The 26,603-nt window shown below is 41.0% G+C and overlaps 1 protein-coding gene across 1 annotated transcript; it reads left to right on the top strand.

Annotated features, from left to right (window-relative positions):
• The first annotated feature begins 23,079 nt into the window (after window positions 1–23,079).
• Window positions 23,080–26,161, top strand: LOC138205198 (phospholipase A and acyltransferase 4-like). The gene is made up of 4 exons (XM_069160966.1): window positions 23,080–23,170; window positions 23,552–23,660; window positions 23,812–24,089; window positions 25,672–26,161. The coding sequence occupies exons 1-4, from the start codon at window positions 23,156–23,158 to the stop codon at window positions 25,789–25,791; spliced, it is 522 nt and encodes a 173-aa protein (XP_069017067.1). The 5' UTR covers window positions 23,080–23,155; the 3' UTR covers window positions 25,792–26,161.
• Window positions 26,162–26,603: the final 442 nt, after the last annotated feature.

Genomic DNA, 26,603 nt, shown 5'->3' with positions numbered 1-26,603 from the left:
ATTGATTAACCTTTCTACTGATAAAAAAAAAAATGCACTTACTGTATGAAAAAGTTCAACAGGAAAACATTACTATCATGTTCTGACAGTTAAGTTGTAACTTATAGATTCAGAAACATAAAGAGAGATGTTGAAGACGTAAAAGTGAGGTGTAAGCCTGCGATACAGCTTATCAAATCGTATCTGATGTCATAAAAAGATAAATTGACCTGTTTACTAGCTGTTGGGGATTAATTTGTGTTAACAAATCTTCATTAGGCCAGACAGTTGGGATTAACATACAGAGCTTCTCACAATGAAAGAGGAGCTTCTGAATAAGACATCATTGCACTGAGATGTTCGGGGGCTCCATGTGACTTCCCCCCAGGCCTTAGTGTCTGCTGCTTCCCAGGGACAGAGACTTGAAGTGGTAGAGAGTTGTGGGCCCGTTGGCTGTCCTGGAAAGCTCCTTCATCGAATTCCCCGCTGCACTCTGCAGCGAAGAAGTTAAAATCAGAACATGCCTGAATGAAAAGAGTTAAAGTTAATTTTAATTGATTTTGAGAAGATGTAGGTCAGATACTGCTTACATTTGATTGTTAGCATCACGTAAAAGTGACTATACAATAGGAATCTGTTCACCATACCGTTATCTACTAATTAGGTGATTATCTAGATGAACGTGGAGTAGGAAACACCATAAAAAGTGACTATATCTAGTTTGAAAATTTCAGTTTATCAGACAAGATTTAGGCGGAATTTTGACCTGACAGTAGTAACAAGCCAATACATGAACCATTGCTGACATTAGTATGTACATTTTGCATGGCTAAGTATGTTAACAACCAATAACTAACTTGCATGTTATCGTGTTAGCAAAACAGCCTTAGTCCAAAATATGTAAGAGCTGCTTTTGTCCACCGTGCAAAACATTTATTTCACAATAACAGATCGAAAACATTCAGGTGCATATATTTGAGACGTGGTTGTCATGTGACAGAGTAGAGAGCATGACAAAGTCCATGTGGGGAGGGAGTCAGGAGTGTTTGGATAGGTCAAACACAGAACTTTTACTCAGGAAACGGCTATTTGAATCCCTGAGAAAGCAAAAACTAGAGGATTTATTTTAAATAAACTTATGTGACATATTGGTGGTGCAGTGGTTAGCACTATCTCCTCAAAGCAAGAAGGTTAAGGGTTGGAGCCTCGGCTGGGGCTTGGTTCGAACCTTAACTGGGCCTTTCTGTGTGGAGTTTGCATGTTCTCCCTGTGCCTGCGTGGGATCTCTCCGAGTACTCCGGGTCCTTCCCACCATCCAAAAACATGCATGCCAGGTTAAATGGTGATTCTAAATTGCCCATAGGTGTGAATGTGAGTGTGCATGTCTGATTCTGTCTGTCTGTCTGTGTTGGCCCTGTGATGGACTGGCGACCCGTCCAGGGGATAGGCTGGGATAGCACCCAAAAAAACTGTGTAGTGCTACTGTACTGTGTAAATTGTGAGTATGTGCATGGACACACGGCTCAAATTCATTTGAATATGTGTTCATCTTCAAAAAGATTTCCTTATGTTGCTATCATAGTTGTGACTGAACTGAGCTACGTCTCTTCACACCAGTCCAGTCAGCTGTTCGTCTGTCTCCCCTGTGCTGTGCCTCATTTTCCTGCATGCGGGAAATTCACTCTGCCAAGCTGATGTTGGTGCCAATCTTATTATCATCAAAGCAATGTTTACATTTCAATACAAAATACAATTTCTAGGCCTCTGGGAGGGTACATGTACCCCAGATTCAAACTGAAAAAAAAAAGGAGAAAGTGATTTCAAGCCACTTTGTCATCAAATCTGTGTCACATCTGTCGCAGAATCCAGCAGAGACCCAAAAACCCTCTGAGCTCTTCAAACATCTCACACTGCTTCTCATTGGTTGGAGGCAAATTGAAGAGCTGCAATCTGATGACCGCTGAAACTGAATACCAGGAAGAATGGAGTTAGTGAATACTGATCTGATCTCTAGGTCTGTCAGATTCAGGCGGTGTTTTCAGAAGGGGGGGTGGGGGGGGTTCCTCGGGGTAATATAGATGGTAAACCGGGCTTGTCGATCCTTGAGAAACTCCTTATCTGGTCTTTGTTGGCCCTGCGTACATTGATCAAGCCCATTGTTGTGCTGGTCCCATTGAAGTGAGAGTGAATGAGCCTGCTGTGTAGCAGCTTTCTGCTCCCCTCCAAATGAAGATGTTCCCACCAGAAGAGAGCTGACATGCGGAGTGAGACGTCACTGCACGCACATTTCTTTCCATTTTTTCTTCACTGCTTACGTTTAATGTCCCGCTTGCATGTTATTTGTTCATGGTAACGTAAACACAATATTTACTTCAGTCTAATTTGCTTTTCATGACCATTTTTCCCTCCTTTTTTTGTCCCGCTTTATGACCATTGTCTTTTTACATCACAGTTTTTCCGCAGTTTTCATGAATTTCAGTGCAGGCTGTGTGCAATACAGAAGCCAAGGATCTACATTCATTTAAATGATTAATTGGTGTATATTTTTAATGATCCCCGCCATAATCTGTTCAATGCCTGTATATGACACACGAGCAGAACTGAGATTTTACAGCTTTCTGGTTCTGGAGGGATTATTAATTTTTAATTGTGATAAAATATTTGTTTCATGTCTTTGCTTCGAAAAAAGAGGACATTTATTTCATCCCCGTCTGTTGCCTCAAAACGTAGCCTCATGACTGTGATAACTCTCACAGCCCTCCGGCTTCATGTGCAGCATTGGGTGTGGTGATTTCCAGTGTTTGTGGCGGCCTACTGTTCTGTATGTGCTGTGCGTTGGCATCCGTTTACCAGAGGAGGTGTGACTCAAGTGCCCTCTACTGGTGGAGGCAGGTCTCTGTGTGTGTCAGAGCGGTGCCCCGAGGTAACTGAGGTGTAATGAGGTCTGTGGGAACTCATGCAGAGGAAGAGAGGAAACATCAGAGAAAACTATCTTTGTTATTGATTGTTAACATTAGTTCTACATTTGAACATTTACTGTTCCTCAGTCTCTCTGCAGACACGATTTTTTTTTACAAACACAGTGGCTTTGTCTTTTGTCGAGCACCGCAGTTTAGAAGTTAAATAGGAGAAGAGGACTCAATATTCATTCATATGTATCCAAAAAAACATATATATCCCACAGTCAAGATTGTCCTGCTGATAGTGAGTCACAAAGTCAACTAAACACTGTGCAGATATTTTCTTTAAAATTTTCTGTAAATTTAAAAGTGTCACTCATAGTTTCCTTCGTTCTAATTTTGACCAGGTAATCTATTCTGGTGACTTAATTGTTTTGACAGGGATGCTAAAACGTACAGTATGTGTCTCAATCTTAAACAACCGACAAGTGTTCACTTACTTTTTATTTTTTAAATAAAGGGTTCCTCATGTTGCTAAAATCTGACAGATTCTTAGAAAAAAAACTCTGAACCTAAAAGGAAGACAAGCACAAGTTACAGGACAAAAACAGAAAAGTACCATCCACCCATGTATGAACCTGTGAGGGGGAACTACAGGTAAATAAAAAATGCCTACAGAGGTTTACAGAGAAACATCCAGAACCAAAAACCAAACCTGGGTCTTCGTTTCCTTGCCAACCAATGACAAATGTGAAACTTAACCGTACATTGATTGTTAGCACTGCTGATGAATGTTTGCCCGATACAGAGAGTATGCAGAAGGCCACATTGTCTCTGAGAGTGCAGCTCTCTGCTGTGTGTATAAGAGAGGCGGATCGGCTCATGGCTCCCCTTTGCTTATCTTTCCCATGATAGCACGTCTCACGCTGCGTGGGCTGGACTGGGCCCTCCCTTTGGCCGAGCCGGGCTATTCTCCCGCCTCAATAGCTCTGTTTGACTCCGCCAGTGGAGCTCGGAGTTGTCTTGGGGCCTGCCTGCAGCAGAGTCCCTCACAGCTCCGGGACCTCTCAGTCCTGCCCATCACCCCCCACCGCCAGGCCAGCAAAAACCTGCTGAGACCGAGAAGAGGGGCTGGTCCACGCCCCTCGCTAAAGAGCTCCAAGACAAAAGGCAAAAAAAAAAAACACAAAAAAAAAAGCCAGAAAGAAAAGAAAAGAAAACGGCGCTACTGGTTTGACCCAATGCTAGCCCCGTTTGTCTGACAACACAATTTATGGCCGAGCTTGAGATACTGCTGGAGGCCCAGCGAGCAGTTTACTCAGAGAGAATGGTTCCCAAGAACAAGCCATCAGACAGGGAGAGCGCTGGAAGTGAGGGTGTGGAAGAGAGGAAGGGAGGTGGGAAGATAGGGGAGACAGAAAATCCCAAAAAGATAGCAAAAAAGGAGAAAGCATGCAGAGGAGGCAGTGTGAAAGCAGGACATGGAGAGAATCAAAGAAGTGGAGACAGAGGAAAGTGAGATTAAAGAGGAGAAGGCAAAAGATGGAAATAAAGTCTACAAAAAAAACACAAACTAGTTGAGTACTTTTTGGTTGGTTATAGAGAGCCCTTAATGTCGAGAAAAGATTTCATCTTCATTACAGCCAAGTGTGACTTGAAGAAGTAAACAGATTGTCAGAATAAACTTGTGATTTTAACTTGTATCAAATACAAACTGTATCCGGAGTTCTCTAGAAACTTGTCAGTTTGTTTTGAGAAACTAAGACATTTATAAACTGTGTATTGGACGTGTTGCAAGTGCAAAAGCAAAAGCGAAAAGTAGAACGAGTGGAGTTGTTGCAGGAGTACCTTGTTTGCGGTCAGATGTGGACTTGTCACCTCACATGCTAATGCTGTCATGTCGAGATGAAAACGCCATTGTGAGTATTTCCAGCAGCAGGGCAGTGTATGCTGGATGGATTTAAAACTGCTTCTGCCATGTTGATTATAACAAAGTGCAACTGTGAGGCTCATTATTGGTTTATAATAGTTTTTAGATGACAGTGGAGGCTGATCACACAGAGGTTTAACATATATCAGGCTTTGGATATGCAACCGTTTATTTGTTGTTTTTGTTGTATTGAAGAATATAGAAGTTGTGCCACTTTTTTTTTTATGTCAGCATTCCCAATATAAATGAGTTGGAATTGGATTTTTTTTTTTTCAGTGTTGACAGCAAACATAAGAAGATAAAATAGAAAAGAGATCTAGAAAGATGAGATAAATAGAGAAAGGAGGACAGGTATAATGAGAGGTTGATTGAGCGTGTCAGACTGGGAGAGAAAGGAAGGCCGATGGAAATGTAGAGAACGAGATGAGCCGAGTTGAAATGGGGGTGATTGGATGCACACTGAGTGTGAGATATCAATTGAATTACAGTGCGCTCGGCTTGCTTGTGGTTGCCATGGACACCTCGCAGCGGAGAGACGGGTGTCCCAGGGAGTTTCTCCTCGTCTTCTGAGAGAATTGTCAAATGACGTCGTAACTGGCTGTAACCGTGGTGACAGCTCTGACATCAGACACGTCTCACAAGTGGAGCTGCTGTTGTCTTCAGGTAGACAGGCAGCCAAGTCGACACACACACACACACACACACACACACACACGTTTCAGTGAGACGTTCTCACTTTCCAGTCAGCCTCCGTGCTGCCAGAAGCCCATTCCAGAGGCAGGAGACGATGATTTTCTCTGTGTGAAATATTTATGCCATGCTTTCCAATTCACCGCATAGGATTTCCGACACAAGCTACAATGCAAACTAGACTTCAGGCTGGAGAGAGTGTATTAATCTTTGAGTTTCAAAGGGAAAAAAAATTTGCAGAATTCTTCTGAGGATGTAAAGACTGGGAAAACATCTCTCTCAGCATGGATAAATATTTGGATTAATCCTGGTTTTCTCATGCAAAGTAAGGCCTTAGCGATACCTTCAGCACAGCACCGGCTCCTGGATACGTTAAGTAAGCCCCCAACGGCTTAAAGAGATCAATTGGAATCCCCCCCCACCCCTCCACCCTCCTCCATTTTCTCCCTCTGCCCATTCAAAGGGTGGCCAACAGCATGAGATGGAGGCACACTCATGTGTGAAATAGACTCTTCATGACGCTGGTCTTTGGCCGTCTCGTTTTTTGGGACCTCTGTCTTAATCCCCTCCGGATTCTGGGAGGAGGGAAGGCGAGGACAAGGCCTTTTCTTTAGGAACAGAGGACGAGGGGCGGGGCAGGAGGCGAGGCTGATGAGCCCATTGACAACAGTTGCGTATCTGTGGAGATTTAGGTGATGATTTCATAAGCGACGGTCGACTGAGCAGCAATGGCCACCCGCTCTCATGAAGAAAACACTCCGCTCTGAAGTTTCTTCCTCTCTGCTGCTGCGTTATGTTTGCGAAACTAACTGGTGAAGCTTTTTATTTAGTACAAACAAAGGGTTCAGTCCCAGCAGATGCACACAATTGCACACACACATATTCACGCATATATGCACACACATACTGATGCACAAAAGCATAAACAGACATGTCCAATTTCAAAACGATAGACTTTGATGCTGAGCGTCTCACTCACAAACTCTCCTCACATATAAAGACTGAATTATGGATATTCACCAAATAGTACAGAGTTGCAAATTTAGGATGATTCCTATTGATTTTGTTTGCCATCTGACCCTCCATACACTTCAATATAGCACCACCACATGGTCATATTTCCCCTTGAATTTAAGTCCAAGATATCTCCAAATAAATGTCCTTGGAATTTTTGGAACAATCAGCGCAAAACTGCAAATGTCCAAAATAAATTCTTATAAGAACAACTTTGAGCACATTTATGCACTTTTATGATTTTTCCAACCACTGGCTCTACAGTTGATCTGCTGAGGGTGTAACATGGCATCCAGAGTTGACATAAACATAAAATATTTTACCATTTGCCATCTTATATTCTGCCATCTTCAACTCAGGTTTTTCTACCCAGTGTGTCCAAACTCGTGGTTTGCAGCACATTCAAATAAAACAATGTCTACGAGTCCTTGTCACCGACTGCAAACATCTACAGGCGGTGGACAGTAAATCAATAGTCGCAGATCCAACTGTTTTTCTTTATTTGTATGAGTGAGTTGTGAATAATAAATATTATGGAATAATTTATGATGATAGAAAAACAAATAGAGAAGTCTGAGAAATAAGGATTTTATTGTATATTAGTGTTTTTATGCTTTTCTATCACGAGAAACCAACAGTAACCAAAGAAAAACCATCAGTATCATGTTGATGACTTGCCACAGTGGGTTTATAATGTGTGCGACACACCGTGTAGGAACTCAGGCAAATATATCTGTTACACAAATTTAGTTAATTTATTGTTTGAGTGGAGTGTAGTTTGCTCCTTTCAGAGCCTTTTAATGAACACTGCAGCGTCTCGGAGACACTAGTAGGACTCTTGACTTCCAGTCTTATTTATACAAACTCACACAGACACACACCCAGACAGTTGTGATAAATAAATAATCTCACAAACACACAAACCGGCTGGTGAGCGCCTCCTTTTATCTGATAATGAAGAGTTTCTTCGGTGCTTCTTTCTCTTCACAAAGGAAAGCAGCCAACAGATAAATGTGTGCGATTGTGGAAACAGATGCCTCCACCACCATCACCACCTCTGTAGCCTGCAGTATAATGAAGCTCTCTCTGACCGGCCCACAGATTCAGCAGTTCCCACTAAGTAATTATCCAGGCTCCGCAAAGTCCTCGGAGCTCAATCCGTGCTAATGTCTAAGGATTCATTATAGTATAAAACAGATAAAAATTCAATTATTTCCTTCCGGGTACATGCATTAGTCCAGATTGTGCTTCTGTTGAGGCCATTCTCATTGGCCCACCGTATCACGACCCGATGGCTAATGCAGCATTTCTGCCTGAATAGATGGAAATTAACTGAAAAAAAATATCATGTGAAGTTCATTTCAATCAGACATTTCTGTAAAGTTCCACTGATTGTCATAAATGTCTTTTACTGTCTGTTCTCTGTTCGAAAAAGTCAAAACGTCATAATAAACGCTGCGTGTCTGGTTGAAGAGATAATAATTACAAGTGAAAAAAAAAATGACATTTATTATAAAGTTCATGTGTTTCCGTTCTCCATCACAATGTTAGACGATAAAACTGAGAAGGACTTTAGGAATATATGAACCTATTGTGTTTGTGTAATTTGTCAGTGTGACTGTATTATGCCAATTTTCAAATACCAAAAAGTACAACAATTTTAATTTTAGTTCACACAAAACTATGCAAACGCAGACAAAAAATTATTTGATCTTGTTTTTATATATTCATTTCGCGTTGTGGCACTTTTCTGCCCCCTCATTCATGTAGAAAATACCTTAAGAAACAAACGATACATGCTAAAGTGTGTATGTACTTTATATTATTGGTTCTCAACTGGTGGATTGCAACCCAGATGCAGGTCGTGGGGCCATTTTTAATGGGTCGCAGATGTTTGCATGAAAAAAAAAAAGCCAAACTTTCCTCTCGCTTTCACTCTCCAACAGTAACATACATTTTTAATGCCACCATTGACTTTCTACTTTCTCTCTTTCATGCCATTTACTCGTGTCACAAAATGTCAGATTCTACATTTCGTATCTCATGACCCGACATCTGCTGTGCATTAATATTACATGTGCTACTAAATATTATATTCTGGACTTTTTCATTTTGAATATTAAGCAGTGTGGCCTTCGAGTTTTTACTTCCCACTGTTGGAGGTTTTGCTTCCTGTTAAAGGAGAGCTTTTTCTTCCCATCTTTTGCACAAGTGGGAATTGTTAGATTGTTGGCAGCCTTTCTAAAAAATTTTAATGTTCTTTACTTTGTTGTGTGCCTTCAAATAATTTGTGTTGTAATTTGGCGCTATATAAATAGAATTGACTTGAATTGAAGAAAATCCAATCCATGAGTTTATACAAACATAATTCAGGTTGAGCGTTGCAGGTGCCACATGAGCGCCACACATTGCAGGTTGCTCTGATAATGTGACTCCCTGACTTTGTTTGCGTTTGTGTCCTCAAGGCCTCAGCAGGAGTTCCCTGTGCAGCAACACCAACAGTCAGAGCTCACTAATTTGTTTCCTCGTTTATCGCTTAATTAACTTCCAACTTTTGAATCACAAGTCCCGACGATCAATATAAATCACCGCTGCAGATGGGGACACGCTAATGAGATCAGATTAAGGAACGGAATTACATCCGCCGCTGCCACCAATGATTAGAAATCACTAAGTACCCCTCTGTGCTATTCAGAGGCCATTTAAACAGCATCCATATACCCTATTTCTGTCTGCGACAATGCAGTAATTACAGTCTGTCGGACACAGATGAGTCGTTCCCTTCCAGCCTCTCCACTTGCCTTCTTCTGTCTTTGCTCTCATACTCACTGGACTCACGTACATCCATCAGCAGTTCAACGTAACAGTGTGTGATGATGTTAAAGACAACACAGTCACTACAGTCATACAATAATTAGCTAGATTGGGGTAATATAAGGGTGTATATTTTCAGAATTTTCTCAAACACTACCGTTTAGTGTTGCAAGAGCTTCACAGACAGAGCTTTGCATTGCCACTGCATATGTATACTTACATTATTTGTACACCTAACAACAGTTGAAAAGCAATGGTTAAAGGGTTTCTGACTCCTCGAAAATAAATTTATGGCATGATTTTGCTTGAAAGTACAAAAAAAACCTCACAAAAAGGCAGCTACATCTTGTTATTTCTGCACAAGGATTGTTGTTGTCTGCAACGTCTAAAATTATTGCCATTGTCTGTAAAATGCTGTTGGAATATACAAATTCCTTCAGTTGACATCCTTGTTTTTCATGTTGTTTTTCCCCCACGAGATTGCATGAAGACAGAGGTCACCTGCATACCTTCTCCTGGTACATTTTGCAGTTTAAAAGTTGTTGCAATGTCGTGCAACAAGTCGTCCAAATTAAATAAATGAACACAATTATCAACGGGACAACATCATTTGTCAGTGCCTTACAAAAATTTGCAAAAACAAAAGGGATTTCTGACACTGCTGTGGTTAACAGGTTGTCAGTTTTGGGCACAAAAACGAATTAATGTGCTTTTGGTTAAAAGAAACAAATTTCAGCAACATCGCATTTCTTTTTCTCACAGATGGTGACATAAACACATTTAAAATGACAGGTGCTTTTGGTTTCCTTTGGAGGACAGTTTCGTGAAGGTATAAGAGTTATCATAACGGGGATTTGTAATCACAAAGTTGCAGCGTTAAGCAAGTTGTGGTGTTGCAAGTCCAGTTTTCTTAATCATCCTTCTGGAAGAGGAATAAATTACAAAATTAAATCTGGCCCACAAAACGGAGAAATTAAGAAAAAACTAAGTGCATAATTTGAGTCGTATTTTCACAGTTTATGTCTTTAAAGCTGAAATCCATATGTAACCCAACTGACCTGCTGTTTATCCAGAGCAGCCAACATGAACTTGTTGATATTTGTACAGTGAGGTGTGAAGCGAAGCGTGATGCCACTGAGAGCTCGTATTTGGCTTCAATGTGTTAAAAATATGAACGTGGTGTGAAATGTAATACTTCCAGTGTTCGAGCAGAAGGTAAAATTAAAAGACAGGAAGTAAATAGGACAGTTTAAGTGTTCAAAAAACTCCCAGCACACAGATAAATATGAGAGATTGTAATGCCAATATAATTGCATTACAGTGTATTAGTGGCTATTGATGGAAGTGCGTTGGACTCAAGGCACAGAAATGTCTTGTCTGACTTTAGCTCAATAACTATACGTTAGAGGACATCTGAGGACATTCAGATGATGATTTACTGTCAGTCCTTGAGTGGGAGAACTGGAGATAGAAAGTCTGTTTAGCAGGAAACACAGCAGTCCTAAACACTGTGTTCCCACCTTATTAGAGATCACCTCAAACACATTGTCTCTGTCTTCTTCACTATCGCTCCACCGAGGTCACGCTGACCTTGTGTCCGAGTCAGTCTCCTGTTCCGGCTGCAGGTAAGAAGAGCTGAAGCCAGAAAAAAAAAAAAAAGGGGGAACGTTCTCACAAAGATAACAAAGTTTACTCGCCACAGTCCTCAGTGACATCAAAACCAGAACAATGGAGTTTTTTTTGGAAGTGATTAAAATGACTTTTTGCTGAAAACAAACAACATGTTCCAGGATGCTGCGAAGGTCAAAGGTCTTGTTTATGCAATTATGCAACACTTGATTTTTTTTGTTCACAGTTTAAAAAATTTTTTTTTTTAATTCTTCTAATTTAAAGTAAAAAAAAAACCAACTATGATATATTTATGCATGCTCCAAACATAAACTGTGGGAAATCCACTATTGTTATTAAATAAATAATAACAAATCCAGAAATTGTAATTATGACTTGACAGACATAAATATCTAATGTGCATCGACTAGAAAAACACTTGGGAATGACAAATTAAAATTTTAAGAAAAAGCATAATGAATGCAGATGCTTCCATGCAAAGGAAAAGGTTTCTCTGTGTGTTTGATACTGTAACATTATAAAGTATGGCCTTCATGACTACCAGATATCCAGCTACTATTTCTTTCTTTTACATTTTTGAGCAACCTAATCATCACCAAAGGAGGGAGTATATTTTGAAACAGTGTTGTTCATCCTTCCAGTAGGAACTTTGAGCCCAAAGAAAATCAACTGCTTTTGATAAATAGCCTACAAACATTTTTATTGTGACAGTGTCAGACAGGAAAAACCTTCAGCCAACAAACTAACTACTAACACCTGAGATACATTTGTCTGTTTCCTCTTTAATGAACTCCACTGGCTGAGCTCAGGCTGGTTTGAGGGATGCAATGTTTGTTCTGTCACTTTTTCACTTGGGCACTTTTTGCTCCGTAGAAGCATATTTTTTTTAATCGTAAATCAATTTTATATTCTATCATGGCTTCTTGGATGTGCATATCTTCACATATGGCATCATAATATTGTACTTATATAATATTTATGCAGCTAAAAAACAGCCACAACATTGGCTTCATAGGGCTGTGCGCATTATGTTAAGTTTGATCATCTGGGAGGAAATCTTCTCTACTCAGAAGCAGTTATGAATCAGATTTCTCTCCTGAGCAGCAGGATATAAATCCTGAGACAGATGGTCCCCAGTTTGATTTTTACAACCGCACCTGGTGACCACCAAAAATACAATCAAGAGTTTGCAGCAATAATTCAAGGGAAAGTTGGGCTTAGAAGTTGCCCTCTAACCATCCGGATCCTCACAGAGAGCTACGTGGTGCATTAAAGGACACCCTGCTGCTCGGTCTCTCTGTGTGACGAGTCCTGATCTATGACAGAGCTTCCTGTCAGAGTGTTAGAGGGCAGAGGCCGTAAACTGCAGAAACCCTGCACTGTTTCAGCTCCACTCTTGGCGCTTGGAGCCCAGAGACGGCTCGATCCCTGGCATCCGGACTCTGTACCTGGCTTTATAAGGCACTGAGCGATGCCAGAATCGGGGCTATTCCTGGAGACAGTCCTCAGCGCTCCGTACCCGGAGAGCTTTGTTTGGACTGAGGCGGAGAGGAGATGTATGGGTCCGGCTGCCACACAGAGACCCCCCCCTCCTCTCCTTCACGTCAGCTATTAAATCTTTATTATCTACACAGTGCAGTGCAGAGGGTAGGAAGAGGACACACTGTCAATTTTTAATTTTTTTTCCTTGTCATCAGTATGAAGAGGGTGATGAGATGTGCGGAGCCCTACATTCTGCTGCTCTGGGTTGGCTACAAAGAATCTTCTGGTTTACTGAATATTTAACCAATGTATAAGTGCACAAATGTATCTATATTAAGCCATATTTACCACAGGTCTCTTCCAGGGTTTATTTAAATTTAAAATAATATTGTACTTTTGATAACAAGACATGAGTGCAGTGGTTAATCTCTTGTGGATTATATTTCATTTAAACTGCAGTTTATTGCATTAAAGTAATTCATAAAACTATATATTCTTGTTTTCTGCAATTAAGTTTTGATGCTTCGTCTTCTGCAATTCAACTTTAATGTAAAGTATGACTAAATTGGTGTATTGTAACAATTCAGTTCCGTCTTCATCTTTCCTTCATTCTTTCATTTAATGAACCAATTAATTCAGCTGCAACAGTCAAAATAAGCCCATTTGTAGTCCGATTTTTCAGCTCCACATCTCCTCCAGTTGCCCATCACAGATCTATGCAGTGACACTCCTCCTAGAGAGGGGTGTTGGCGTGTAAGCATTGGATTGTACGAGAAGCTGTGGATGACAAACACGTGAAAACGGAGGTCGGTCCGATCCAGAGGAAGAGCTGTGATTGATTCTCCATCAGAAGCAGATAGAGGGCTTCTATCGGAAGAGATCAACCCTCTGGGATTGGCCTCTGCTCAGCTTCAGCTGTTGGATGGCAGGATGGTATGGCTGCTGGCCAAACGTAATGTTTACACTAACACGCACAACTGTTCTGTACGTAGTCACGCCGAATTAACGACCCCGAGACGAGGGCCTCTCGTGCACTGTTGTGATTTTAGCAAGACAGGTGCTCGGAGCAAGCAGTGGGAAACAGGGAGGTGGGGGGGGGGGGCAGGATGGGGTCTTAACTGGCTGTCCGGATTTACATTTGGTTGTCATGTTTGAAATTTAAACACACAGACAGTCAGCACATTTGTTATCAGGCCCTGGTGGATATGTTTTACAGCGGAGGTCTGTTCTGTCAGGAGCAGTAAAGTTTGATTCTCACATGGTCTAAATGATTGAATTGAAAAGGTCTCTGAGCAGCATGATGAACTCTGGCAATGTTATGAAATGCTTTTCAAAGAACCGTGCATTGCAGAAAATCTGGTTACCGAGTTGTTTTTACCAATAATTACGACCGTAATTGAACTTATTTTTCTGATACGTTACGACGAGATATAAAGTCTGCAGCCTAGCCTGCGCTGAGGCATGGTGGTGCTTCGAGCTACATGCTAACATTGGCTTTGCTTAAAAGTCTCACAATGAAAATGCTGGCATGCTGTTGTCAAGCGAGTATAATATCCACCGTGTGCAGCATCTTATTTCCATGTTTTTGCAGGCAAACGTTTGTTAGTTTGATTCCTATTGCAGGTGAGAGAGACGGTGCAAACATCACAGCGGTTGAAATATCAGACGGTTTTGTTTTTTCCCATGGTGCCGCAGCAGGGATGCTGGCTCTCGGTGATGCGTGTCTGCTTTCTCTCACAGCCACCTTTAACGCTTATGAAACAGAGAGCACCAACAGGAAATTTCTGCCTCTCTGCGTTTTCCTCCCTCGGTCTGTTTTGTCATGTGGTCTTCAGGTGTTCTATTTATTACCATATCCAGTGTGTATACATATGTGTACATCCTCCCCCTAGATATAAAGCTTGCTGTAGCATCTCAAGAACATCCCCTGTATCCATTAGCAGGAAGGTAAAGCAGCCGGCGAGCAGAAGGTCAATACATTCAGCACTTAACCTGAGCCTTAACCTGCAGCGCCTCATTAAACATCCAGCTGTGTGCGAGTGGGAAAATGTGTTGAGAATATTTGCCGTCCTGGGATTTTCTTCCCGGACAGCGTCAGCTAGGAAAAGAGGCATTAAGTTCCTGTGATGTGGGGAGTTCAGTCCGGGTCAGCACCGTACGACCCGTCTGGCTTTCGTCTCTCCTCACCTACAGAAAGCAAGTGCATGAAATAGTGGAGCTTTCATTCTGGAGATCCTCGTCCCTTCTCGTGCATCTGAGGAATGTTGTCGGGCCTCACTGTACGTGTGAAAACAGCCCCAGGAAGAAACAAAAAACCTGATACGGTTCGCTGAGTGTGACGTGTTCAGCTTTAAATTTCTTCTCGAGTTTGCATATTCAGATGTCGTTCTTGTGAGGTCGGTGCACCGTTAATTACAGACAGAGCAGAAACAAAATAGCCGCCGTGTGTTCTACAGAAAAAACTTATCCAGGTTGCACCTGATAAGCTCCTGAAGGGGAAATGAAGCGAGGCCATACTCGAAATTTCTGCAGTGAAAACAAGCCGAGCCTCGTTGGTGACCTTCATCGGACAGAGAAAAGACTTTCACTCTTCTTGTTGACCTAGATTTGAAAGGTTGCCTCTTGTTTTTCACAGATAAACTTTGAATAGAGCTTAATTGTTTAGGAACAAATAAAATCGAAAAAGGTCAGAAACAGGAAGCAATTAAAAACTGCAGAGGCAGCCGATTTGGTCACCTTCTCTCTGTCCAAATTATCTCACCAACATACCACAACAATTACACTAGCCTCATCCATTTCTTGTTGGCCTGTAGTCCTCTTTTTGAAATCAGTATATTATATATCTTTAGCCTTTATTTATTGGGGAAAACAGTTACTATTCAGTTAGCTTCATTGAGCAACTTTTCCCTCCTCATTGATAATATTATTAACACCAGGTCAGCTGTAACTGTATATAAAAGTAGACGTAGCTTCTGGGTCTGAAAAATTAGGCCGATGCAGAAGTGCCTTAAGGTGCAATATCACCGAGTGCCACTAGAGGTTGGCTACAAAAAGCCTCCAGCTCCACAGACTCCCATTCAACTTCTGTCATGAAATATGAAGTCAATATTTTTTTTTACACTAGTTATTTCAGTGTTATTAGCTGAAGTCGTTCCTTTTTATTAGTTTTCTGGCGGTCCATCTGAAAACAATCCCGTCATCAAAAAGCCGTGTTTTTGATGGCGTGTCTATTTGATTGACAGGCCTGTGGTGCAGTCAGGTTGCGGCTATCGGTGGGCGGGACGTGGTATTGTCAGATTTCCAATCAGATCGCGTCAGATCCACCACTAGCTCATCCAAATATGGTCACATCCGGCTCCAATGCTCTCCGAACTTGCAAAATGACCAAAATCCGAACTCACATCTGCAGCAGGAAATAATTTGGGCCATGAAACTGAAGTTGCTGCGGTGGGTGGCTGAGTTACACAAGCAGGGGTCAGTGTGTGTCTGAACGATGCCCCCCGCTCTCTGCAGCTGTCTGCGCTGGCAGCCGAGTACGCCGGGCTCTGGCAGTCACCGGCACTGTCAGATCAAGTCAGTAACGATCCCCTGGAAGCTGTTCAACAACCCGAAGCCATCAGTCAGGGAAACAAAAGCCCGCCCACAGCATGGTCTGGCCCAGAATGCAGCCATTCATCGCGACGGAGAACCCAGAGCACTGGCCAAGCCTTTCATGGACGGAGAAAAGGGTCTGTAACCAAACCGTGCTCAATTAAGGCTCTGATTCGCTAGGGGAGATAAGGGGTAATCAATCATCCATGGCCGGTCCCTGTGCAAACAGCGTCAGGATGTGTCAGTCCGACAGCACTTGGCCAAAGTCAGCTGACGACTCAGACAAAGGTGCGAGCTAGTCCTGTCAAACGCTTTCACACAGAGCTGCTGTGTCAGAAAAAAAGGTCTGCTGAACAATGGCACTCTGTGCCGTCCCCTGTGGGTGAACACCAGCTTATCATCAGCTCCTTTCTACATGTGGACACTAAATAGACTGACTCTCAACCACGTTTGAACCGCTATCAGAAGATAGAACTATCCAAGGCTCTCGCGGAGAAGTCGATCACTCAGAGGCAATGTCAAACCATAATCTATCTGAATATGTTGTGTTTATTTGTCAGGTCCAAAGCTTCATGATAAAATGATGAGGATGTAGTTCTGTTTCTGACAATATCAACGAGGCAATCAAAAGGTTCAGAGACTGTTTCTGCTCCGTGCGAATGCAGTGCAACACGGTGATGCGCACAGAGCAGGGAGAGCCAGTGACTGTAGTGAGTAAGTATTTAAAGTTAGTTCGCTTGATCAACTTCAGCACCTGTATTAGATGAGTTTTTGGTACGTGAACATTTGTGATTTCACCATGGACCTCAGACTTGAGGAGTGAAACATCAGAGTTGACCACCGATTGTTGATCTGTAGATGAGCCGTCTGCTCAGAGCCTAACTCTAATGACACTGCGTAGCTGTGGTAGACTGATGATCTGCTAGCTTTACCTGGCAGTTTGCACTGCGTTTCATCTGCGTTTACGTTTCTCCTGAACTTTTTCGACGGCTGCAGTCCTGTTTGCACTGTGGCAGTTCAACCTGTGCATTACAAGCAGGTGCCAGTAAAAAACAGGGAAAAAAGGAAAGATGATTGTCGCATTTACTGTTTGAATTTTATATTTTATTGTCTGTTTGAATATCTGAAAATCATGCCTTTTATTATCTCATCTGTATACAAATTTCTTTGCTTAAGAGGTAGTCAGTTAAACGACCTTGAATGGGTCGGTGGAAAATGCCATCCAAACCCTGAGAGTATATTTTAATAATATGATCTCTGATTCTTCTTAATGCAGTTTGGCTTTCTGTGTTCTGCTTTCCTCCTGTTATCCCTGGTTGCTATAATTTCTCATGCACGGCTTCTTCTTTTCCATGTCTCTTTTAGTGACACGACATTTATTTCCTGGGAAAAGAGCGAGAAGACACTGGATATTAAAACCACAAACACTGAAGCTTTCATGAACTGGCTGCAGGTTGAATCACTGTAAGCAAAACGGAGTTTTTTTTTTTTTTAATTTTTTTCTATTTAAAACTGTTGGGGGTTGTTATTTTTACTGTTTTGAAGAAGAAGCCTCCACACGGCTTCTACTGCGTTCACATGGGCATAATTTCAATCCCAGCAGACGGATAAAAGCAACGTGTTTTGAGTGAGTCACCAGCAGTTGGTCACCTTTCAACCGTTGGCTGCTGGTGAAAATATCCACCGTTTCTGTCTGTCACATAGATGCGATCTCAGAGGAGACCACAGAAGGCGAGCAGGAGACGTTTTCTTCTCCCTGTGAATCATCATCCACCTTCTGTCTGCTGGTTCTGACACTTTATTGAACTCCGAAGAGTTTGTTTCCTTTTCCTCTCTTTTCCAACACACTCATAAAGACGGATAACGACATACACAGATGTGTAAAGCAAACAAGAAGACATTTATTAGAGAAGATGTTGCAGCTCGGACAAAGCAAACATATTTTCCGCTCATCCTTTTTCTTCAGGGAAAACACGCGGGAATGCTTTTTCTCGCTGCTTGAGAGGAAGTCGCTTTAAAAGACTCATTTATGGACAAAATGTCATGACAAGAAGGATAAGAGGGAGACAAATGTAATCGAGCTAATGAAATGAAACGCACATTAATTCATCCTGCAAAGCGAGGTCAGAGCTGCATTCAAGGTCAGATCAGTTCCTGGAGTTTGTCATACAGTGTGTTATGAATCGGTCGGCCCGGAGCAGGAAGTCTGCGGAAAGGGGGAACCTTTTCAAAACCACCCATCATCCCATGCTGCTCGCTGCTCTGAGTTTCACTGGCCGGAGCTGCAGCATTCTCATTGGCACGTCATCCGAGTTTCAGAGATGACAACCCCACAGTAGCTGGCATCTCTTCTCTCGTCTCTTTTCTCCTCACATCTCCTCTGAGAAAAATCCCTGGCAGGGGAGAAATCCAGAGGAATGGAAGAACCGAACCAGCGAGGACAGATAATGAGCTTTTGTTTTTACAGTTGTTGCGGTCCCACTTAGCACTGTGTGTGATTTGGGCTGCATTTTTGTGTCATTTTTGAGTCGTGAAATTTGAATTCTGATAAATTCAAGTTTTGTTGCCTGTTTAATCGTCAGGTCAAGTTACAAGGACAACATATTTGTTAGTGAAGGCTTTGTCTCGAGCTTTACGACCAGATATGCACGTATTATGTGTAAGTGAGAAGTTTTAGTTAGCGTTTTTTGTAGGGATTGACTTTGAACATTACCACTTTAAACAAAAAACATCAGTTAATATTCAAAATTTGTGTCAGCAGGATTTACAAGAATTTACATAAAATGTATTGCTAAAATCAAATCATCACACAATTTACAATTTCAAACTTTGTTAGGCTTCAATGCAACTGACCGATTGCAAATTGAAGCTCAACTTAGGGGTAATTGAGGACCAGAAAGTTCAAATTACCACATTCGTTTTGGACAATTATATTTTTGCCCAGACTAAAGGTGTAGAGATGTCGGTATGGTCAAAATTTAACTCGGTGTCAGTGTAAATTTTTGTTAACAGCTGCAGAATTGCCCTTTAAAATTTTAGTTTTGCATTGACAGGGGCCCATTGCATGATGGATCTGACCCATTCGCCTTCGATAGTCAGAATGCTTCATGCATCCCAGCTCTTTGTGCAGAGACTGAAAATCACATCCAACTTTACAAATCGGGTGATAAAAGCCTAATTGGCCTAAAGTGATTTTCTCCTCATTGTTTTTTTCACCTCGACTTGCACCATTCTTCTCTTTCAGTATCTAAACTGCCCTTCAGTGTAATTATGCACAGTATGCATCACTACAGTAATAAGAAACTCAGATGTGAACTTTGCCCTCAGTCGCCCCCAACTATCCTCGGCCCGCTGTGCTGACCAGTAACCATGGCAACTGGCACAAAATTAATTTTCTTGAAATTTGGCCGTGGCTTTTGGAAAAGAGAAAAAAAACAGTTGTATTTGCGGTGCACGCTGTGAAAACACATCTTTCATATGGTGCCAGGGAGCCTGAGAGACTTTGTCCTCTGTACAAATATGAGTGGCAGCCTTTTTTCTAGCCCTGAGCAAACATTACAGGCCTTGTCATCCTCCTCCTCCTCCTCCTCCTCCTCCTCCTCCTCGCTGGAATGAAGGTACCGTGGGACTGCATTCTGTAGACACAGTGTAAAAAAAAGGGAACCACTGGCACTGAGATTGATTTGGCTTTAATTAACCATTGTACAATGATGCACGACTTTTGCCAAACAGCAGGCATGATTTACGATCCGCCTGTGGTCAAATATGGGTAACACTTCAGCCGGGACAGTTTGCTGTGAAATGTAGCACCTTAATGTTGATGTCAATCTGATATTTAGGATGTGAAAAGACAGTTGAAAATTCTATATTTCCCTAAAATCTGCTGGATGATTTTTGTAAAAAAAAAATTATATATATATATATTTTTTTTTAATTAGGCTTTGAAAAGGTTTTGGCCTGGACCCTTTTTATGTTCATAAATCATTGTATTTTATCAAATGTTTATTTTCATTCTTTAAGTCATTCATACCCACATCTGCCCAAGTTTTTTTTTTTTTCATTTTGTCATATTGAATTCTTTATGATTCAAGTCTGATCCAAGTCCAGTTCAGGTGACGCATGGTACAAAAACCCATGAATAAAAACAACTTTTTGAGTTAGCAGGTAATGAAAAATGTGTCTATTTTATATTCTTTTCCATCCTAATTGATTTTTTTGCAAACCACTGACTAAGCAGGACACTCTCAACAATATCTCCTCCCTCTTCCACTGTAACGGGCCAAAGATCCCGCTGAGCTTGCTACCTGTCAATACTTTAGAAAGACATGAAAAAGAGGAAAGTATTAGCATATCAAAGACCAACATCTGACACTGCCCTGCCTGAACTTACAGTAAGTGGTTGAGCTCGGGGAGGAGAAGGCCTGACTGCAGGAGGAGAAGGTGGGAAAAGCGAGAGTCCAGCAGAGGAAGCTTATGGAGGATTTTAGTGCTGCTCATCAGTCACACGAGAAGAGTAGCCTGCACTCACAGGATGGGGATTAGGAGGAATATGAGGGGGCAGACGGTGGAGAGGAGAGCTCCGATTTCCGCCTCAGGCTCCGATTAAACCCCGCAATACACACATTGGAGAGATTTCAGTGTGAGGTCAAAAGTAAAAGGGTGAGAGAGGAGGTTGTCGTGAGAGGGTGGGAAGAATGAAAGAATATGGAGGCTGAAATGGGAGAGGAGTCATGTAAATTTACCTGAATATTACATATTTCACCTTTTACATCCAATTCAGAGTGGAAGATGGAGGAAATTCACCATAAACTCTGTGAGCAGACTGTGGACTTTTCTTATTCAAAACATGTTTCTAGAGCTGTTAAAGAAATTAGTTTTACCAGATGAAAGTCTAAGTGAATATAAATGACATTAAATGTAGGACTGCTGGTTCCTTCTCAGGATTATACACATTGAGTCATGTGACGGTCTCCTTTGCTTTGCGTTCCATGTTTGCTGCTCTATTTTCCTGTCTTTGGGGCTGGACCTGAATACAGCACCATCAGTGACATGAGACACACCTGTGATTGATAGTTTAGTAAAAACAAATTCTTTGGCGCCAAGACTTCACAAGTTGTGACATGTTCAATGATGTTTACAGAAATGTCAGAGGTCGTGGAAGTTCATTTTTCGTTGGCTGTTAAGCTAATATATTGTAATTTTAGTCATGTAGAGTTTGCCTTCTTAACTTAGATAACAACCAATGTCTGAGGAAAAGGTTGATCTTCCCAATGGCTTCATCTTTTTCCTCTGTGACTTTGCATTTCCTGCATTATGTTAACACCCTGTTATCTTGCTAATTTGTCAGCCTATGTGGCTTCCAGACGCCGTCCATGTGTATAATTTTAAGTTATTTGTTTGCAGGATGAGAGGACAAAGGTGAGCCATCTCATTTTCTAAAAGGCTGAAAAGGGTGCAAGACAATACATTTCACTTAATGATCTATATCGCCAAATATATTAAAAAGAGAAATGGAAAAAAGAAGAAAAAAAGTAGGTTAAAAGTAATAAACTCCATTAATTAGATTAATACTTTGATTTCAGATATGAGAAAACTTACCAAAGAAAAAACTTGGGTAATGATTTATAATGTTGGCAAGTTATCCCATTTAAAAAAAAATTGTACTGACTCAAATTGCAACTAAGAAAACAGCCTGACGTGCAGCTCTTGTGCTTGGGTAAAATCCTACTTTCAGAGAAACAAATAATAGAGAGAGAGAGAAAGAAATGTAAAGAGTGAAAGAGCGAGGAAGAGCACATTCAGTGTCGAGAGACTAGGTGATGCAGCGGGCAGGTGATGGCACAAAGTACGGCCCGCGGTCCAACAGGTGCCGTGGTAAAAGGCAGCGCTGACAGACAGGAATGGAGATGAATGTTTTGGTGTCGAGGCTCTCCGCTTGCTCCGCTCTGCTGTCAATGAGGTGAAGACAAGCAGGAGAGAGCAGAACAGTGGAAGAAAAAACAGAGAAAAAAAATTATTGTTGGCAGGGGAGCAGGACGGACTGTGTTACAGCTGTAGTTAATAAAAGGCGCAGCAGCATTGATCTGAGTGGGGGGAATTTCTCCACACATCCTGCCCAGCTAAAAGGCCACTGAGCTCCCCGTGCTTCCTGATTTAAGCACTTAATGAGGAACTGGGGAGAAATTTAACTTCCAGGTCTCCCGACTTGGATGCTGTCCTAAAAATAAAAACAGATTTTTTTTTTTTTCCCCCCAGTTCGTTCATGCTTATATTCCCAAGCTCACCTGCCACTGCTTAATGCAGGCAACTATTTTTGATTTTTTTTTTTTAAAGGGGGCACAAATACATTTTGGCCACTAGGGGGCAGAAGAACTTGAAAACATTGTCCTTGATTATCTTCACTGATTACCTGTTGTCTAATTAGTACGTGTTGATTTACCAAAAAACATCACTGGAATTAAAATCAAGAAAGACAAAGCCATGTTTTATCATTTAATTGCAACCCCCTCACCAAACAAAAATCTTAAAAGGAAAGGTATTTTTGCCATAATTCCTGCAAGTCTATAATATGTTTCTGCAATATGCCATTTACATACCATAAACAGGAAAAAGAAAATCCTAAAAAAATGTATTAGACAGCAAGAAAATCTGCCAACTGAGTGACTAACAACAACTTGATAGCATCTATGTCAACTAACATAAATATAAGTTCTCTTAAAATCCTGTGACCATAAATGAAACTTCAGAAAATCCGTATTATGATACCCATTTATTTTTCTTTCAGATTATTTAGAAAGGAAAAAACGACCAAGAAAGGTCTAAAAACCTTGAAATAAACATGCTGTAAATGTACAGGTTTTTAACTTACATTACAAATGCACTTTGAGGACAACCTAATCTACTGTCCAGTTCACAAGAAATGAAACTTAACCATTCTTGCAATCAGCACCACGTGGTAACTTGTGTAGTTAATGATTTGCAAGTTAAGGCCATGTAGCTTGGTGACCTGGTGTGCACCAGTGTATTTATAGCTTTTGATTTTGAAACATCGCCATGTTTAAGTTTCGCTTCCACCAGTGATAAATCTCCTGCGACACGTCCGTGCTCATAGCTGCTCGAAGAAGACATGGCACCAACACTGGTGAGTCCACTGCTGCTGACTTCAACCATTACTTAAGACTTACTGTATATTCTGTGGTGTTTATACATGTTATGTGCTTTTACTTTCTAAAAATTGTAAATGGTTTTCTTTTGGTGCTGCATGCAGCACATATTCAATGTGCAGTTCTTCAGAGATTATAATTTCAACAATAGGCCCACGAATCAAATTTTATGCAAAGTGAAATTATACTTAGAAAGTACATTTTTAAAGGAGACATTAAAAGAGAAATGAATTAAAGCAGTGACACAACAAGTGAGCTCATTTTTGCTGATTATATTTCTTGGTCCACACAGCTTTATTTTACTGTTTACTGTGAAAGCTGTCGTCTTTTATTGCTTTATTTTTTTTGTATCACTTTAGTTCGATCATGATGCAAAGCCAGGGGACCTGATTGAGATCCACCGTGAGACGTATGAGCACTGGGCCATCTACATCGGAGGAAATGAAGTTGTTCATTTAATTCCTCCAAGTAAATGAATCGTTTCATTTACTGAATTTACCAAAAAAAACAAATCATCACTGCCCGACTTTCTCTACATGGACCATTCATTTTGAATTTAAGAAGAAATCACATTATTAAAATGATGATTAACCTCCTTTTTCGTCTTTCTTCCTTAAAGCGAACACAAGAGAGGGTTTAGGCGCTTTGGGGGAGTTGTTCACGTTATTCGACAGCAGCAGAGCGCAAGTGAGGCGTCAGAAAATATGGGAGGTGGTCAACTCCAGCCGTTTCGAAATCAACAACCACCTGGACGACAAGTACCAGCCTCGTGAGCCTCACGTCATCGTGAGGGAAGCCTGTCAGATGGTCGATCGGGAGCTTATGTACAACGTCGTTACTCACAACTGTGAACACTTTGTCACGGAGCTACGATACGGCAAGTCAGAGTCGCGGCAGGTGAGCGTTTATATGTCTGTCTAATACTGACTCTTTTTATCTTGAATGATTACTTTGGGTTTTAATGTCTTACTATTGCAGAGATCTATGTTGTAATTTACATACAAACAGCATTCTGTCCTGAATTTGAAATTTACAGGAAATGACAGAAAATAAACAAGCACAGACTTTAAATAAAAGTGGACGAAGCTCCCGAGTCTGAAAAGGGAGGCCAGTGTGGAAGTGGATCAAGTGCAATACGACCGATGGCCACTAGAGGTTGTCTCCAAAAAGCTTCCGGCTCCATAGACTCCCATTCAACTTTTCTCAGGAAATACTAAGTCAAAAAAATTGTTTCCACAAAGCATTATGGTGCCCTCAAAAAGCAGTATTTTTGCGGACGTGTCCGTTTCATTGACAGGCCTGGGGTGCAGTCAGGTTTCCACCATAAACCCATAATGCAAAGCTAGAAACAATAAAAACTGCCATAAAGACTAGTAATACCTAAATATAATGGAGAATAACGCTCGGGATAAAAGGTATCAAAAGTGAGTCTGAAAAAAATATTTTGATAGTAATATTGTTTTGTCAAATATGAATCAGGTTTGTTTAGGTACCGTTTATTGTATCTACTTTAACGTTTTTGTCTACATGTCCATATGAGCCATCTATACATCACAGTAAAACTTGAGGATAACAAACTACAGTGTTATGTCAACAAGATATGTCAATATAACCAATCAGTAGATCAAACTATTAGAACAGATATTCTCCTCATAATTTTTTCTCTGAAAGAAACTGGGAGAAACAAAAGCCATATTTTCTATCTGAAATCCTTTTATCAGAGCGATGCACGGCCCGGTGTGCGCCTGTACACTCTGGATGAGTATATCATATAAGCACCTCATTCATTGTAACAATACACAGATCAAACACAATCTATTACAACCGATAGGAAGCAGATGTGGCTCTGAATAAATTGTGATTATGCGTGATTAACAAGCTGATTTGCAAGTTTAAAAAAAAAAGGCTCGTTTCATCAGCCCACTTAGTGCATCTGTCACCTTCACTCTGCTGCAACCATACATAAACATCCCAAAATGCAAAAGCAGACTTCTTATAGGCCACAGAGGATGCAGGGTGAAGACAGCTGGATTTTAAGTTGGCTTTAAAATAAATGAAAATCTACACTTTACAATTAATTTTGTTTTACGTATGTCCGTCATTGCTGCAGGATCGTTGGCCCCACTGAAGTACAACATGTAGCATAGCTGGATGTTATAAACTGAGATACCAATGAAACATTAGTTTACAACACAGTCATTTTTTTAAACGTTAACAAACAAACGTATTCGAATTTTTTTTTTTTTTAAATGGCTCACACTTCACTGTACTTCACATACAGTGGAAGATAATACTTTTTGAATGAGGGTGTTTTGGAGCCAGAGGTTTTTGGGAGGCAGCCCCTAGTGGTCCTCAGTGGTATTGCACCTGCACCTACATGCTTTCCTACCATCAGCTTGGAACTTACTTGCATAAGAATATAATCACAAACTTAACTTTTTAATCAATAACTCCTTGACCTTGAGCTTGTTTGTTGCAGGTTCAAACGGCCGCTGTGATTGGGGGCGTGGCCGCAGCAGGTGTAGCCATTGCGGTTTTGGGTGCAGCTCTGTTTTCCGGTTTGCGCAAAGACGACCGCGAAAGAAGAAATCATAAGTGACAGCAGCGAGGCCGCGAAATGAAAGGATCATTCCTCAGCTTGGGTCACTTCACCTGGCAGTGATTATAGTTTCCACTATCTGAATAATGAAAATGTTAGTGCAACACTGTCAGCAGAAAAAAAAGAGCTGAAGACTGTCGCGGGGAAACAATTCTTAGCAATATGAGAAATAATTTTTTTCAAAGGACATGTGCATCCCTTGGATTCATTTATTTTTTCAGATATGATTGATTTAATAAGACAGTTCTTGAACTTATATAAAGACTTGAACTATTAGCTGTAGATGTACAAAAATGTAAATATGTTAACGAATTATATTTTTAAATATGTAAATTTGTCAATAAATAAATGATAATCAATCAGAGAAAAACTGTGATGCAGGTTATTTTCATTTTTGTGCCGATTTTTTTTATTTTTTTTTATTTCAACATTTTATATTCTTAATATAACTGCATCTGTACTTTGACCAAAAAAAAATACCAAAATGATTGCATGACCTAGTAGTGTGGGTGAAATAAGACACGGTAGGTGCATGACTCCAACACCTCAGCGTCCAAACATTTACTGGATGCAACAAATGTTTTCTTGGCAGCAATCACGACTGACAGAGAAGCGCTGAGTGCAAAGCAGAGAGCGTAACAGTGCAAAGGCAAACAGAGCGCGCCCAGAGAAACGGGAGAACACTCTGCAATGTTTTCCTTAAGGCCTAGTTATGAGCTTAAAGGGTGTTTATCCCCCATCGCCTCTGTGCGAGCATTGTGCTGCATCACAATCCACCACTGTTCACATGTTGACCCCTGCTGGAGTGGAGG

The sequence above is a fragment of the Embiotoca jacksoni genome, unplaced genomic scaffold, assembly GCF_022577435.1.
Source record: "Embiotoca jacksoni isolate LCO1_2020_lvr unplaced genomic scaffold, fEmbJac1.0.p SCAF_27, whole genome shotgun sequence".
In the NCBI taxonomy this organism is placed as follows: domain Eukaryota; kingdom Metazoa; phylum Chordata; class Actinopteri; family Embiotocidae; genus Embiotoca; species Embiotoca jacksoni.
The sequence above is the reverse complement of the archived record's forward strand: the minus strand, read 5'-3'. Positions and strand labels throughout refer to the sequence as shown.